This window comes from Coregonus lavaretus (genome assembly GCF_964263955.1).
Source record: "Coregonus lavaretus genome assembly, chromosome: 19".
NCBI classification, from domain to species: Eukaryota; Metazoa; Chordata; class Actinopteri; order Salmoniformes; family Salmonidae; genus Coregonus; species Coregonus lavaretus.
Window position 1 is genome coordinate 41,256,031 of NC_140006.1, and position 16,803 is coordinate 41,272,833.

The 16,803-nt window shown below is 44.4% G+C and overlaps 1 protein-coding gene across 2 annotated transcripts; it reads right to left on the minus strand.

Annotated features, from left to right (window-relative positions):
- Positions 1-1,660: 1,660 nt before the first annotated feature.
- LOC311147209 (putative nuclease HARBI1) lies at positions 1,661-3,476 on the minus strand. Of its 2 annotated transcripts, XM_084183848.1 has the most exons (4): positions 2,920-3,132; positions 2,735-2,850; positions 2,527-2,638; positions 1,661-2,432 (listed from the first exon to the last, which is right to left on the minus strand). In XM_084183848.1, the coding sequence occupies exons 1-4, from the start codon at positions 3,119-3,121 to the stop codon at positions 2,062-2,064; spliced, it is 801 nt and encodes a 266-aa protein (XP_084039974.1). In that variant the 5' UTR covers positions 3,122-3,132; the 3' UTR covers positions 1,661-2,061. The 2 variants fall into 2 exon arrangements, 1 of the variants encoding a protein (XP_084039974.1); XR_014614770.1 differs by lacking the exon at positions 2,735-2,850 and having other exon boundaries at positions 2,920-3,476.
- Positions 3,477-16,803: the final 13,327 nt, after the last annotated feature.

Genomic DNA, 16,803 nt, shown 5'->3' on the forward strand with positions numbered 1-16,803 from the left:
CGATATTGGTTCATTTAGAACGATACGATCCGAAACGATTGTGGCTTGAAATCGATTCAGTAACCTTTTAGCCAAAAATTCAACCAGTGTAACTGAAATAAATACCTGGATACTGGACAGTGCAGGTGAAGTTTCCTAGATTCCTGTTTCTTGTAAGGACCGCAATGGTGGCTTGATAATTTCTCGCTCGTCGGCTTCTCCTCTGTCGTCCGCCATGCTATGTTTTGTTGTCTTTGCGCCTTTGCGCTGCTGCTGGCGCGGGGCGATGACGTCACGGATAGGCAGACTGAATCGAGTAATGTTTAAAGGCTTTATCGTTAAAAGTGCTAAGAAAAAACATCCATATAAAGTCTGACGTGCTTAAATCCAATGGGTTATTTCCTAGTATCGATACAATCGATTTATTACATTTTAAAACGATGTTAGATTGATATGTTGTCCAAAAGGCCAACTCGCCGAGCACAGATCGATGTAGTTGGATCATAGGAATATAAATCGATACATCGATGTAGTAGATGGATCGTTACACCCCTAGGTGGAAGTGTTGTGGGTTGATATAATCCTTCATCTTTTTCAGTGGTGTCACCTTTCTACCTTAAATCACGAGTCTCCCTAGTTCGACGAATGTGCTGGTGTTGTGAGGGGTTCTCCCCTTTCTTGTTGTACATTTTTTCACCCACAATGCCAAGATGTATCAGTCTTCTTTTACTGCATGGGCTACATCATCTTGAGCCATGTTACTCACAAGTTTCCAGACCTTTTCGCTCACTCCTTTTAGCAACTAGTTGAGCACTAGCAAAGAGTGCCTGTATTCTGGTGTTGCCAGGCATCTCCTTACAGACATTTTGTGCATAGTGTGCACCGTGCCACATGCTTCCACATATATTTGTGTTTAAAAAGCCCATGGCATGCAAAACAATGCTGATAGTCCTGGGGCCTGTTGCACAAAACTAGGATAAGGGATTAAGCCAGGATATCTTGGTGATCCTGGCTCAATTGATCCGTAATCCGGTTGCACTAAAGATGGATAGGGGGCAGGAGGATATGTTATGGTATAAATTACCATGGAGATTTATTCTGTGGACCTAGCCTGCTCCAGACCAGGCTAAATTCCAGGATCTATTTAATCTCATCCCTACTGTCAGTCAGCAGTCACCACAAATGGAAACCAATAGTTATTTCACTGCTCACTATACATTGTTATCACATATAACTAGACCCACTGTCATTATTTAAACGTTTGTGATCATTAATTTCAATGATTTTGGATAAAAAACGATTTTTAGATGATGTTGCTATCATTAGATAATTTACAGTTTCCCATAGACTATAAGGCTATATATAAAATGATAGAATATTAGGGCCACAGAGGGGAAAAAAACACAAGTCATAATATTGTAACCAGTTGTTTTAAAGGAGGACAGTTGTTAAAATGACAGATGTGGGGCATTTCGTGAAATTGTAATTCAGTATGGTTTCATAAACAAAGACATGCTGATGTGCCAGAATATTAAGTATCACATTGTCATAAGTATCAAAACTGTAAAAACAATATGTAGCTTTTCTGCAGAAAGAACCAGCCTCATATATTTATGACTTTATCCTTTTTCTTCAGTGTGGCCCTAGTACTCTGTCATATAAACAAATACACATTCCATATGAATATAAAAACACAATGTGTAACATTATGTTCCTTTATTGAATAAGGACAAAACAAAGCAGGTAAACCATCAGCTCCTTTCGAAACTGAAGTCACAGTGACTCTACAAGATGGAAAGCACAGAATCCAAGCATATTATACAAAATGATACATACACATTCAAAGGTCTGTATATAACACACCCTGCATGTCTGCACACTAAAATAAATGCAGGACAAATCCATACACATCAACTGAACAGACAAATGAATGGATGCAGTAGCCTCCCTGCAGCCTTGTATTACACACAGTATACCGCACAAACATCATAAGAGGCCAAATTCGTAAAAAAACGAACCCAAAAAAACCCAAATTCCTCTGCCACCGCAGGACATATTTAACCAAAATTGAAAGCACACATACTAACTAAAATAATTCAACACATATTGGTCCCTCAGCAGCCGACCACTGTCGTCATCAGGGAAGATTGCCGGATTGTCCCAGTCCATGGCTGGTGGCACTCTGGGGGCCCTCTCCTTCCTCAGGCAGGCCACATTGTGGAGGACAGCACAAGCCACAGTAATATCACATGCCCTAACAGGGCTGACCCTTAATTTGTGAAGGCAGTGAAAGCGTGCCTTCAGGAGGCCAAAGGTCATTTCAACTCTGGCCCTGGTCCTGGCATGGGCATGGTTGTAGGCCTGCTGTGCTTCCTGGGGGTCTGTGAAAGGTGTCAGGAGAAAAGGCTGGCAGCCATACCCCCTGTCTCCCAGCAACACACCAGAGAATTCACCTGTCAACACAAAATCTCATCATTACTACCTCATAAACACAGTGATATTCTTGACACAGCCATGATGGTTATAAATAGGGGTTGTGTGGCTTACCTTGTGATAGGCACTGATAGATTTCAGAGGCCCGAAAGATTCTGGAGTCATGGACTGAGCCAGGCCATTTTGCCACAACATTGCTGATCACACAGTCAGCATTGCAGACCATCTGAAATCATAAGATGAGGAATATTACACCAATCAATGCACATCACTGGCAATGCAGAGTGTTCGTCAATGGACAATATCAAAAAGTTATGTTCACCTGAACATTAATGCTGTGAAAGGATTTCCTATTCACAAAATCGGCCTCATGGGCACCTGAGGGGGCTTTTATCCTTATGTGTGTGCAGTCCACTGCACCAATGACATTGGGGAAACCTGTCACACAAAGTAATGAGTATCCTACTATGTGTTAACAGTTGTCCTGTAATTTGTAGATCCTCTTACCTGCAATCCTATAGAACTCCTCTTTGATGTCACAGAGTCTTCTGTGGCCAGGGAAGGAGATGAAGACATCTGCTAATGCTTTGATAGCCAGACACACACTCCTTATTGTGCGGCAAATTGTGGCCTTGTTCAGCTGTTCTGCATCCCCCACTGAGTACAGGAAGGCTCCACTAGCAAAAAAGCGCAAGGCCACACAAACCATTTGCTCCACACTCAGTGCATGGCTCCGTGCAGTGCGGTGCTTAATCCTGGGACCCAGTAGTCTGCATAGATACCTGATGCCATCTGCAGAAAACCTGTATCTTTCATATAGATGGTCATCAGGGAAGGCCAGTGGGTCCAACCGGTCCCTGAAGACCCTTTCTCGCCTGAAGGCTCTCCTCAGCACAAGTGCTTCTTCATCCACCACATCTCGCACGAATGGGCATGCCATTGTCAGAGCAGAAAGGAACACACAATTTTGGGCCTTCATATAGGCTAGTGGCCACACCTGGTGCTGGGGGGGTGGGCAAAAGAGGGCGATGCCTTATAACGATGACTTGGTTGTACTGATTGCTGGGAAAATAAAAAAAACCTTAGAAAGATGCCACCGGGGGATCACGTGACCCTTGAACGAGATGGCCGCATGAACTAGGAGCTCCGCACAAGTAGTTTCCAATTCCTAAATCTTACCTCCACTTCAAGTTTAAACTCATTTAGCTTTAGTCAAAAAGTCATGGCGGCTTCAAAAGGCAACACTACAGGGGACATTTTTACCCGGACTCGAGCACTAGCGACGGAAAAAGCCTCCAAGAAGCAGCTAGCTTCAGAAAAAGCTAGCGCCATTAGCCAGGAGAAAGAGGACCCGTCCCCCCCCGAGGCCCAACGAATGCCAACCTCGCACTCTGTCGAAGACATCTTTTCTGAGCTGAGATCCCAACGTACAGAACTCAACACTAAACTAGATGCCATTAACGCTCAGCTCAGTGCGATAGGGGGCAAGGTGACAATCCTGGAAAATGCCTTGCCTGACATAAACAACAAGATAACCATAAACGCGGGGCGCCTGGACGAGGCAGAGGGGCGAATCCTATCCACGGAAAACTTATTGACAGACGCCATGGAAACAATAGCATATGCTAAAAAAAAAATAGAGCAGCTGGAAGAGAAAACAGAGGACCTGGAAAACAGGGGGCGAAGGAATAATTGTGTTCTATTAAATCTGGGCGAAAAAGAAGAGGGAAACATGCCACTGATCCGCTACCTGCAAGACAAACTTCCCGAGTGGCTCCACCTGTCCACCGACAGGCCCATAGAACTCGAGAGAGCCCACCGAGCACTGAGGCCCCCACCAGCAGCCAGACAACCACCGCGCCCAATCACCATACGTTTCCTGAGATTCACCGACAAGGAACGAGTCCTACAGGCGGCGAAAACCAACACCATCACAGTGGGAAACGCCAAACTCACCTTACTCCAGGACCTGTCAGCTGGAATACGCCGAAAGCGCCGAGAGTTTGACGAGGTGAAGAAATGCTCCATTGACCGAGGCATCTTTAGGGGATTCAAATACCCAAACGAGCTCAGGATTCTTCACCAAGGAGCCCTGCGACACTTCAAAACTCCCGAAGAGGCAAAACGTTTTTTGAAAGACAACCCCGGTCAATGAGAAATGGACCATTGACTTAATGCGATTACTGTTATTACTAAAGGAGGTAAGACAACATATAGCCGATATCCAAAGACCCTCCGCCCTGCTAAATTTCATTATAGCCGTCCAATCTATATTTATGTTCCTTTAGCTGAGAGGGATAGGCCCCATATTATAACTTAGGCCTACTGTATGTAGGCTGGGCTACTATTTTATTTTCTCCCTTTCTTAATGTGGTCTGGACGAGGGCTACGTTGTAAGTTACTCAATGCGGGCGGAGAGGATGAGGCATTTCTTTGGTGGGGAGGGGGAGACGTTGTGCGTTGCTAACTGTTCCCGGTCTTTTTTTTTTGTTGGAACACAGAATTGTGACTGAGCGGGGAGGTAATAGATCCAACGGGATATGTCGAGTTGTTTGGGAACTCGGCTGGGGTGTTCAGAGATTGTTCTTTTATGTAAACCATTTATTTTCCTTTTATGTGAACGCAGCTGTAAATACGATCCACCTTTATCCAGAGATGACTTGCACTAAAGTTCGATTACTGTTCGATGACGATGACTAGTACCTTAAATCTATTGACATGGAACTGCCACGGTCTAGGCCATGCAATAAAACGGAAAAAGATACTATGTGCTCTAAAAAAGGAAAAAGCAGACATCGCGCTATTGCATGAGACACACCTCTGTGATGCTGAACATGCCAAACTCCGCAGAGCTTGGGTGGGACAGGTGTATTTCTCATCTTTCAAATCCAACAGTAGAGGTACAGCAATACTTATCCATAAGAATGTTCCATTCATAATTGACAAAAACATATCTGATCCGGAGGGGAGATTTATCTTGATAACTGGGTCACTGTATGGGCAACCAATTACTATCTTAAACATATACGCCCCTAACACAGATACTCCTGCTTTTATGTCGAAAATGATAACTCTGTTCAATGAGCATTGTGTCTCCTTTGGAGTGTTGGCCGGAGATTTTAATTGTACCCTGAACCCAACCCTAGACAAATCATCTCAAATCACCACCACAAATCCTAGATCTGCAAAGATGTTGAACTCTCTTACTAAAGAGATGGGACTGATAGATATCTGGAGAGAGACTAACAGCTCAGCTATGGACTATACATACTACTCTAATGTCCATAACACCTACTCCCGTATAGATTACATTTTTATCCCAAAGAGTTTCATAAATTCAGCCACGTGTACAATCGGACCCATAGCGCTTTCGGATCACGCCTTTGTCCACCTCCGCTTTGACCTCTGCAAAAACATCCCGAGATCAAAGAGCTGGAAATTCAACACCTCCATGCTATCAAACGAAGCATTCCATACATTGGTAACTACATGGATAGACAACTACACACAAGACAACAAAGATTCTCCTGTTTCTCCGGCCACAATGTGGGACGCTGCTAAAGCCACACTAAGAGGTCATCTAATTGCATATGCTTCCTCTAAGAAAAAAGCAATGGAAGCACACAGGCTAGATCTGGAGAGGGAGCTGGAACGCTGTGAAAAAGTACATAAACAATCCCCAGACAGCACCTCCTGGAGTCAACTTAAAGCAGCCAAAGCCAAACTGAATTTGGACTATACTCGGGAGATTAAAAAAAAAGTTTTCTTTACTAAACAGAAATACCATGAGTATAGCAATAGGCCTAGTAGATTGCTTGCTTATCAATTAAAAAAAGAGCAGTCAGAGCGTACAATTATGGCTATCCGAACAGCAGAGGATGAGGTCACATATGATCCAAAAAAGATCAATTTAGCTTTTCATGATTTTTACTGCAAACTATATACCTCTGAGAGAAAACACACGGAGGCAGAACTCCACTCCTTCCTAGAGGGAATCTCGCTACCTAAACTATCAGAGACTGACCAAGAAGATCTCAACTCCCCCTTCACTCCTGAGGAGATCCTGGAGGCAATTACCTCCATGCCACCTAACAAGTCCCCAGGCCCAGATGGATTCCCCAGAGAGTTCTACAAAGCTTTTTGGCCCCAGCTTAGCCCTATTTTCATGCCAATGCTGGAGGATTTTTGCAAAAACGGAGTTCTCCCAGACTCAATGCACACAGCTCGCATTACAGTGTTGCTCAAAAAAGACAAGGATCCCCTATCCTGCTCCTCCTTCCGGCCCATAAGCTTGTTGGATTTCGACTACAAAATAATCACCAAATTGCTCGCCAAAAGACTAAACACTCTTCTTCCCAAAATAATAAAAGCGGACCAGACGGGATTTATTAGAGACAGATATTCTTCTGATAACATTCGCCGTCTTTTTGATATTATTGATCAAGTAAACGCACAGAAGACCCCTGTCCTGCTGGCTTCACTGGATGCTGAGAAGGCGTTCGACAGGATGGAGTGGAGCTTTCTGTTCTCAGTCTTAGAGAAGTTCAACATGGGCCCAAACTTTATTAAATGGATCAAATCACTATACTCTCATCCAAATGCCATGGTGACTACTAACGGACTGAACTCTGACAGATTCCCTTTGGGACGGGGCACAAGACAAGGGTGCTCGCTGTCCCCCCTGCTCTACTTGTTGGGGGCGGAGCCTCTGGCAGAATTGATAAGGAGCAATCCAAGTATTATGGGTGTTCCTGCAGGCGGCCTGCAGCACAAGATTTCGCTTTACGCGGATGATGTCTTGCTCTACATATCCAACCCTGAGAAATCCCTACCTCCCATCTTAGATACAATTGCTCAGTATGGCACGTTTTCAGGTTATAAGATTAATTTTAACAAATCCACTGTCTGCCCTCTCAATATTATACTCACCAGTTCTATGAAGACACTATGCCCATTCCAATGGAAGACACAGGGGTTTCAATACCTTGGGATATTCATAACACCAGATCTGAACAGGCTTTTCAAAGAGAATTATCTTCCACTCCTGGATCAAATCAAGAACAACCTCCAAACCTGGATCTCCCTCCCAATTAGCTTAGTAGGAAGAATTAATGTAATCCGTATGAACATCCTCCCTAGACTGAACTATTTATTTCAGATGCTCCCATGCTATCTCCCAGCTTCCTTTTTCAAAACAATTAACCAAAGCATCACCAAATTTATATGGGGCAATAAAAAACCTAGGATCAAGCTTTCCACTCTATCGAAACCTGAATCTAAGGGTGGTCTTGCCCTTCCCTCCCTCCAATTGTACTACTGGTCTGCCCAAATCCGCAACATGCTAACATGGATCACAAACAGACAAGAGTCAACGTGGAGCCAGATAGAAGCCCAATCTTGTGGTTCATTGCCACTAAGCTCAACTATATTCATTGATAACTTTAGTGAAGTAGGCAACATAGCCAAAACATTTGTGATTTACAGTACCCTACGAGCGTGGAGAGACTGTAAGAAATACTTGGGCATCTCCTCCCAAATATGTTCTTACTCGCCTATAGTAGGCAACCCAGACTTGCCAAAAGCCCTGAGAGATGCCAACTTTAATCTTTGGCATACTCTAGGAATCAGGACCTTTTCAGACCTATTTCATCAGAAGACCACTACACTGAAATCCTTTCAAGAGCTCTGCAATGAATTCCATGTGCCAAGATCCCATTTTTTTAAATATCTACAAATTAGACATGTCATCTCCTCATTTACTTCTAAGAGGAGGTTTAGAACTCAGTTGAATGAAGTTGAAACCCTTCTTGTCACAGCACAATCCATTAAAGGCAAAATATCCTATATCTATAGACTCCTTTCTGAGAAAGGAGGATCCTCCTTTACTCCTTTGAAAATAATATGGGAAAAGGACCTTGGTCTGACTATCAGTGACGAGTTATGGGCGGAGGTTTGCGACAGGGTATACTGCTCCTCTGCTAATGTAAAAATGAAAGAATCTAATTACAAATTTTTGTACAAATTTTATTACACTCCCCTGAGACTCCATAAAATGAAAACAGACATTTCTCCTAATTGTAACAGATGTACCTCTGAAAGTGGAACCTATATGCATGTATTTTGGAGCTGCAGAGAGATTGCCAGATTTTGGCAATCTATACATACTGCTGCACAGAAAATACTAGATGTACAGTTTGATATGACCCCGTGTCTCTACCTTCTTAATGCCCAGCAGGACTTTGTTCTTGATCCTGACAGAGAAAATTTGCTCATGACCATTACATACTTTGCTAAGAAATGTATTCTCCTATTGTGGGCCTCTAATACTTCTCCTACATTTAAAATGTGGATTGACCAGATTGTTGACTTTCTCCCCCTTGAAAAGCTCACTTATGACCTCCACAAGAGACAGCCCAAGTTTGATAGACTCTGGTCTCCACTACTCAACTATATTTCAAATTGGACAGAGTGAATGGGGGAATCAGGGAGATGGGCAGATGCGTGTTGTGTAAGGTGCTGTAAAACCTAAAAACTAATTATTGGCTCGTCATCTCAGCTAAGGCTGGAAATAGCTAATAAGAACCTTGATAGTGCTGCTGTAAGTTCTATAATTAAAATGTTGTTATAATTATTGTTTGTGTGTGTATGTATGTATGTATATGTATATATGTATGTATATACATATACATATATAAAACAAATTTGTTTTTATTATTATTACTTTTGCAATTTTTTTATTTTTTAATTTTTTTAATTCACATCTGTGAATGTGGAATGTGTTTGGTTGGTTGATTGAAAACTTAATAAAACTTTAAATTGAAAAAAAAAAAAGAAAGATGCCACCGTCCTGTGTGCTCACAATAAGAGCTCATATGTCATGGCTCACTTGACTTTACGAGAATATACCTAATTTTTATTTTGAGCTGTGTCATCTTCTTGGAGCTGGGGGAGGAAAGAAAAATAATGATTAATACATTTGTGTTACAGTTAGCATACAGTGTACATTGAAGGCATATCTCACCTCCCTCTCAAGTTTTTTTATTTCAAGGTCCAGTTTCCTAATTGTCCTCTTTTTTATTTCAGACTCCAGTGCAAGATTTTCCATCTTTTTCTTCTTGTACTGAATGTCTATGTCTGCCAGTTCTATTTGGCGCCGGAGGTGGTTGCCATACAACTTTCTGATAGCTTGTGAGCTCTGTGAACACAATACAATTAGCGCAGCTGGAATTTGGCAGGATGTGGTGTCCTTTTATTAATACGCACTATGTTGCCAGGCTGGTTTTCCCACTGTATAGCATCTGGGTCCTGTAAAAGAAATTAGATTTTTTGATTTTGATGAGGACTCCTCACCATTGTAGAGTAAATAGTACTTTCACAGTCTTAACATGATACCTCATGCCTTCTGGAATCCAGAGAGATGGTCTCCTCCTCATCATCGTCTCCATCATGTGCTGTTGCTGCTGCACTGGGGCCTTCACCCTATCACATTTAATCGGATTCATATTGAAGCTAGTAGACAAGACATGCCAGGCCTACAGTATGCCTTTGGAGTACTCACTGGATCAGCATCGTCTGGTGCTTGTGCTGGTGGCTCTAACAGGAACACAGTGCTGCCAGACACTGCAAGGCAATAGGTAAACCAAAGTCAGACAGTCCAAATTGATTCAATATGAATGTGGTTGTATCCCATGTAGAGATGGAAGGACATACCTTGAATGAAGCGGGTGGCATCTTGGGAGGAACCTATGCTCGTCTCTTTCCCCCCAGGGATCCCCTCTAAGACGGGCCTGCCTTTATTTAGCTCCAAGGCCATGTCCTCTGCTGGGGTAAGGTCAGCCTTTGGTGACCCACCACCCGTGCCTTGTCTGTGGGTATTCTTTTTCACTGCTAAAACAGTACAGACAATGTGTGAGCAGGCACCTTCTGGGTACAATATATGCTTGTGCTTTGTTAAATATTAGTCAGGGACCATACCATTCTGCAGAATGTTCTTGTATTTGATTTTGACCTGCTGCCATGTCCGTTTTGGCCCGTTCATGTTTAATCTACACACACACACACACACACATTTAATGGAGTCACACTGCAAAAAATTACTTGGTATTTTTGTCTTGTTTTCAGTAAAAATATCAAAAAATTTATCATAGCTTTATACAGTGTGATGGAGTTACTTTACACAATTTCACTCATATCTGCAGTGCATTTCAATTAAAAATTTAACCGTTTCATAATTACAGTACAACTGCATTTTTGGAGATGTGAATTAAATATTTGAATTGTAATTGTGATGTTTCAGCGGAGCGGTGAGTGTGTAATTGTGCACTACTTACGCATTCAGGCGGTCTGCAATACTTTGCCACGCTTTTTCTCTTTGCTTTATCACTGTGGCGGTGTTGCCTTTCTTCTTAATTATATCTTTTACCTCCTCGTATGCCTCCATGAGGATTTGTGCTTCCGACGGGGAAAAGTACGCGGCTCTAGTTGCCATGGTAAATCAGTTAATCTGTGATCTGTGGCGGGGTCTATTTGAGTGAGCCGTGAGCGCGCACCTATCCAGGATTGGTTTCACCTGGCTTAATGAATCCGTGTCTGCTCATCCTGGCTTGGTCTTTGTGCAACCAATTAAGCCTGGACGCACATGTTTTGGCTTCATTGAGCTCAGCTGAGTCATTTATCCCGGATGTCTTAATTCTACTTTTGTGCAACAGGCCCCTGGTGATTGGTCTTGTCATCATGGTACCAAAACCCCCTTTCCTTTTAAGTTTAGATTTATTTGCAAACCGAAGTGCAGTAGCTACTTCCATTTCATCCCTGTCACGATCGTCTAGAAGAGAGGAGGACCAAGGCGCAGCGTTGAAGGCGAACATATTATTTAATTAGAATGATCACACGATCAAAACAACAAAACGATGACGTGACAGTCAATGGTCATACACAAACCAAATACGAACAAGAAACCACAAACAATGAATGCCTAACGGCTACCTAAGTATGACTCCCAATCAGAGACAACGAGCTACAGCCCTCTCTGATTGGGAGCCACCCTGGCCAACATTGATATACAACGACTAGAACATAAACAAATGAACACCCTGGCTCAACATACGAGAGTCCCCAGAGCCAGGGCGTGACAGTACCCCCCCCCCCCAAAGGCGCGGACTCCGACCGCGCTAACCAAACACAACAGGGGAGGGACCGGGTGGGCACTCCGGACATGACCCCCACTCCTTCTCTAAACCCCCAAAGTACCCCTGGGGCCTCATGTATCAATCTTGCGTACGCACGAAAACACGGCGTACGCCAGCTTTCACGTTCACGGTCAGATGTACTAACAGTGAAATTAACGTAAGAATGTGCATTCTTCCACGTAAACTTCAGGCCTGGCGTACGTACATTTTTGTGATGTTTGTCCGTTCGCGACTCATAGAGGCAATAAAGTGAAGTGGCAAACATTACACTACGAACTGTTCTATCGCACCTGCCAGATATTGCTTATAATTTGTAATTGATAAATGATTTGCCATATTATTGTCTCACGAGTCGTATTAGAATATTCTATTAATTATGCAATTAAGTAAGAACATATATAAAGGATGTGAAAATTGATACAACCCGTCTAGCAATGGCAGCTTTGGCTTTATTAGAAGACATTTTCAATGGACAAATCCGGAGAGAACGAGTTTTAAGGGACCGCGGTGATTTTCTGGCCCACGACGATGACTGGCTCATCAGCCGTTTCAGATTTCCAAGGGCTATACTCTTTGAGCTCTGCGCTGAGTTGGGTCCGAATTTGGAAAGAGAGACAGTGAGGAGCCACGCATTACCCGTTCCTTTACAGGTGCTTACTACACTTGGTTTCTTAGCAACCGGTTCTTTCCAAAGAGAACTGGCAGACCGCTCAGGAATAAGCCAGACGTGTTTGAGCCGTGCAATGCCACCTGTATGGGACGGCATCATCCGCTTGTCTACCAGGTATATAACGTTCCCATACGATGCAGGTGACCAGCCAAACATCAAAGCGCAATTTGCAGCGATAGCCGGTTTTCCTAATGTAATCAGAGCGATCGACTGCACACATATTGCTATAAAGGCGCCATCTGAAGACGAATTTGCATATGTGAATCGGAAACATTTCCATTCAATAAATGTGCAGATTATATGTGATGCACAAATGCGCCTAACAAATATTGTGGCAAGGTGGCCTGGGTCAACCCATGATTCATATATCCTTATAAACAGCATGGTTGGGATGAGACTCCAAGCTGGCAGGGTGCGCGATGGGTGGCTACTTGGTAAGTTATGCATTTAAATGTATGGTTCTATCTAAAAGTAAAATGTTTGTCTGTAATTATTATTACTGCCCATCAGGAGACAGTGGTTATCCACTAAAGACGTGGCTGTTAACCCCCCTCACCAACCCACAAACTGACCGAGACCGCAGATACAATGATGCCCATTCCCGCACTCGGTCAGTTGTGGAGCGGGCGATTGGGCAGCTGAAATGTCGGTGGCGCTGCCTTGACAGGACCGGGGGGATGCTGTTATACCGCCCTGACAAGGTTTGCCGCATCATACTGGCCTGTGGAGTGCTGCACAATGTCGCGCACAGGCATGGCATACCCCTTGGTGAGGTGGGGGCACCGCCAGATGACCCTGACCCAGGACCAGTATATGTGCAGCACAATCAACAAGCCATTCAGGCCCGTCAATGTGTAATTGCGATAATATAAATGGTACTCAGACACAAAGTTCATTTTTTGACCAATTCTTTTAATGAATGGCTTATTTCTGTGAGTGCGTCAGTGACATTTTTAAGGTGACTGTTCATTTCTTCAATGGCCCTAACAATTTGTTGTTGTGACTCCAGAACAGCATGCGTCAAGACACGGCCAGATGGACGGGCTTCAGCACTGGGGGGAACATTAGAGACACGGGAGACGCTGGACTGAATGGGCTCTGGCTGCTCAGGTGGTGCGGACTCTGAGTGCGTGCCAGTGGACGTTCCTGCGGTTCCTAAGTCCAATTAAACACAGGCACATCTTAACAGTAATTTGAGTCTGTTCCTTATTAATGGGTACACGCATTTGCAATAAAAGCAGTGGATACGTGAAATCTCTGGTGTACCTTTTGCTATATTGCATGCATTTAAAAATTAAACGGTGGCTGGCTATGTATATCAAAGTTAAGGAAATACATCTGAGTCACCTTGCTGGCAGTTCTGTAGTATATCCGAGTCTCCTACATCAGCGGATACGATTCCAGAGATTAACGTGTCTCCTACAATAGAGGCAACTCTCTGATCAAAGGGTGCAAGTTCATCGGTCCCTGTACCACCGCCTGTTCTGCCCACACTTTGTCGGTGCGCAGCAGTTCTCCGCTTAACTTCCACCTTTATGTCTGACCATTTCTTCTTCAGTTCATTTACGGTGCGACTCTCAGATCCCACCGCGTTGACGGCATCAGACAAACTCGCCCACTCTTTTTTCTTTTGTTATTAATTTCAGAGGACAGATTTCCAAATAAAATATTTTTTCTTGTTTCTACCTCTGATAGTAGCACCTCTAATTCGTTTTCAGTGAAATTTCGTTTCTTGCTTGCTTTAGCCATGTTCTTGCAGGTTTCTTTTGCCAAATTGGACTAATTACCATATTTAAATTGATTTAATTGAGGGAGGAGACAGGGTGTGGTGTGGTGCTCGTGCATGTGCGCTCAATTTCGCGTTGATTGGGATGTACAAAGAATGTATGTGGAATGCTGCGTACGCAGAGATTCATACATCAGATTTTTTTGGTGCGTACGCACATTTATGGCTTTGTCCGTACGCAATGTTTTAGTATGAATTCAATGCAAGTCTTTGTACATGAGGCCCCTGGTCCGGTCTGGCCCTGCTGACCGGAGCTGGACTGCACACTGGTGGAGCGGATAGCTTCAGCTCCGTAGTGGAGCAGTTGACCGGGACCTTACCAGGCACCGGTGACCCAGGCACGGGTTGTGCTGGACTGACGACGCGCAACCCTGGCTTGGTGCGTGGAGGAGGAACGGGCCTTACCAGGCTGACGACGCGCACCCCTGGCTTGGTGCGTGGAGGAGGAACGGGCCTTACCAGGCTGACGACTCGCACCCCTGGCTTGGTGCGTGGAGGAGGAACGGGCCTTACCAGGCTGACGACGCACACCGTAGGCTTGGTGCGTGGAGCAGGGACAGGCCGTACTGGGCTGACGAAGCACACCACTGACTTGGTGCGGGGAGCAGGAACGGGCCGAGCCGGGCTGACGAAGCGCACCACTGACTTGGTGCGGGGAGCAGGAACGGGCCGAGCCGGGCTGACGAAGCGCACCACTGACTTGGTGCGGGGAGCAGGAACGGGCCGAGCCGGGCTGACGAAGCGCACCACTGACTTGGTGCGGGGAGCAGGAACGGGCCGGGCTGACGAAGCGCACCACTGACTTGGTGCAGGAACGGGCCGAGCCTGGCTGACGAAGCGGGGAGCAGGAACGGGCCGAGCCGTACTGGGGACACACACCACTGGCCCTACACCGGAATCTGGAATGGGCCGGACCGGACTGGTAACACACCCCAGTACCTCTCGCCGTGCCTCTACACCTTCCATCCCCTCTTCGACCAGTGGCCCCCGTAACCTGGCGGCCTCCTCTGCCAACCCGCTTGACCGCTCTATCGCGGCCTCCTGCTGCCCCGACGTCGTGAGCCCCCCCCTAAAAAAATTCTGGGGGTCTCTCTTCCCCATGGACCAGGCCTCTATCGTTTTCGCCCAACTCTCGCTCTCCTGCTTCCAACTCCAGCCATTCTGCTCCTCCTTTGGCTTGACCCAGTCGAGACTCTTCCTCCATTGTTCCCAAGTCCACCCTCTTTGCTCCTCACTAGGCTTGACCCAGTCGAGGTTGCCACGGAGATCTGCTAACGATTCCCCTGGCGATGGCTCCTGGACACGCTGCTTGATCCAGTTTTGGTGGTTTCTTCTGTCACGATCGTCTAGAAGAGCGGAGGACCAAGGCGCAACGTTGAAGGCGAACATATTATTTAATTAGAATGATCACACGATCAAAACGATGACGTGACAGTCAATGGTCATACACAATCCAAATACGAACAAGAAACCACAAACAATGAATGCCTAACGGCTACCTAAGTATGACTCCCAATCAGAGACAACGAGCTACAGCCCTCTCTGATTGGGAGCCACCCTGGCCAACATAGATATACAACGACTAGAACATAAACAAATGAACACCCTGGCTCAACATACGAGAGTCCCCAGAGCCAGGGCGTGACAATCCCCTTGTTTACGTTCTAAATGATTGGCAATTTTGGATTGAGGTTGCTCGCAAAACAGACAGAAGTGCTTTTTTTGCTGGTACTTTTTGGATCCATCTACTTCTGAGACATTCATTACCAGCAATGATTCACTGCTAGTTTTGAATCTGGGGAACTAGTACATCTCTAAGTATTTGCGTATTGCTTCTTTCTCTTGAGTTCTGATTCTCCATTTGAGCGGTTTTCTTCTGAGGAACTTCTGCATCTCTTGTTAGTCTTCTTGTATTGCTTCTTTCTCTTGACTCCTGCTAATTTATCTGAACTGTCTCCCTCTGAGACTAAATCAACGTGTTTACTGCCGTCTCCCCTTGTCTTTGGTTCTGAAAATTCATCTGAATTGTCTTCCTCTGATCCTGATGGCCCTGGGACATAATCATCTTCACTGTTGTCAATGCTGGTTATTGAGTCATCAGTCTTGTATCCAAACATATCTTTGGTCAACTGTATTGAAGAAAAAAGTATCTTGGATAACTAGACACAGTGGCGGCTCCTGAATTTTTTTTTCTGATGATTTAGGTGACCTACACACATTTTTAAAAAGATATGTCCAGCAACAACATGAAGACAGGGGCAGCATATAAGTCAATACCAGAAGCATTTATTGACTGATCTCAAAAGTGTTGGCTTACAAAATCAAAATAAGTTATCACAGTAAAAATAATCAAGGATGTTCTTTCACATTCCTCAACACTGCATAAACAATATGCATTTCCATAAACAAATGAAATATCAGCTGAAAATACAGCATCTTGGTATTTGTTCAGATTGCAGGATCAACAAGAGCTTTTACCACATTTTTTGCCTCATGGTTGAATTGGAAATATGTGCACCTGAGCATAATTCACAACAAGCAAGCAGGAGCTTTTGATAGAGGCTACTGAAAACATTGATGCAAGTTATTGGTAATAAGACATTTGTATAGACTTCCATATTCTGCCCTCTTGTATAGATTTGTGAAAATGAACAGTGATAGACATTTTGCCTGAAAACAGAATTTGAAAGTAATTTCTAGAAAAGGTAAACACAATATCGTATCTGAAGATTATGCCTTTGTTAAAT

Coding starts and splice junctions, on each gene's coding strand:
- LOC311147209 (XM_084183848.1), bottom strand. CDS start 3,121: ATGGTTTGTGTGGCCTTGCGCTTTTTTGCTAGTGGAGCCTTCCTGTAC. Junction 2,851..2,919: donor GGAGTTCTATAGGATTGCAG/GTAAGAGGATCT, acceptor TTTGTGTGACAG/GTTTCCCCAATGTCATTGGT. Junction 2,639..2,734: donor TTCACAGCATTAATGTTCAG/GTGAACATAACT, acceptor TTATGATTTCAG/ATGGTCTGCAATGCTGACTG.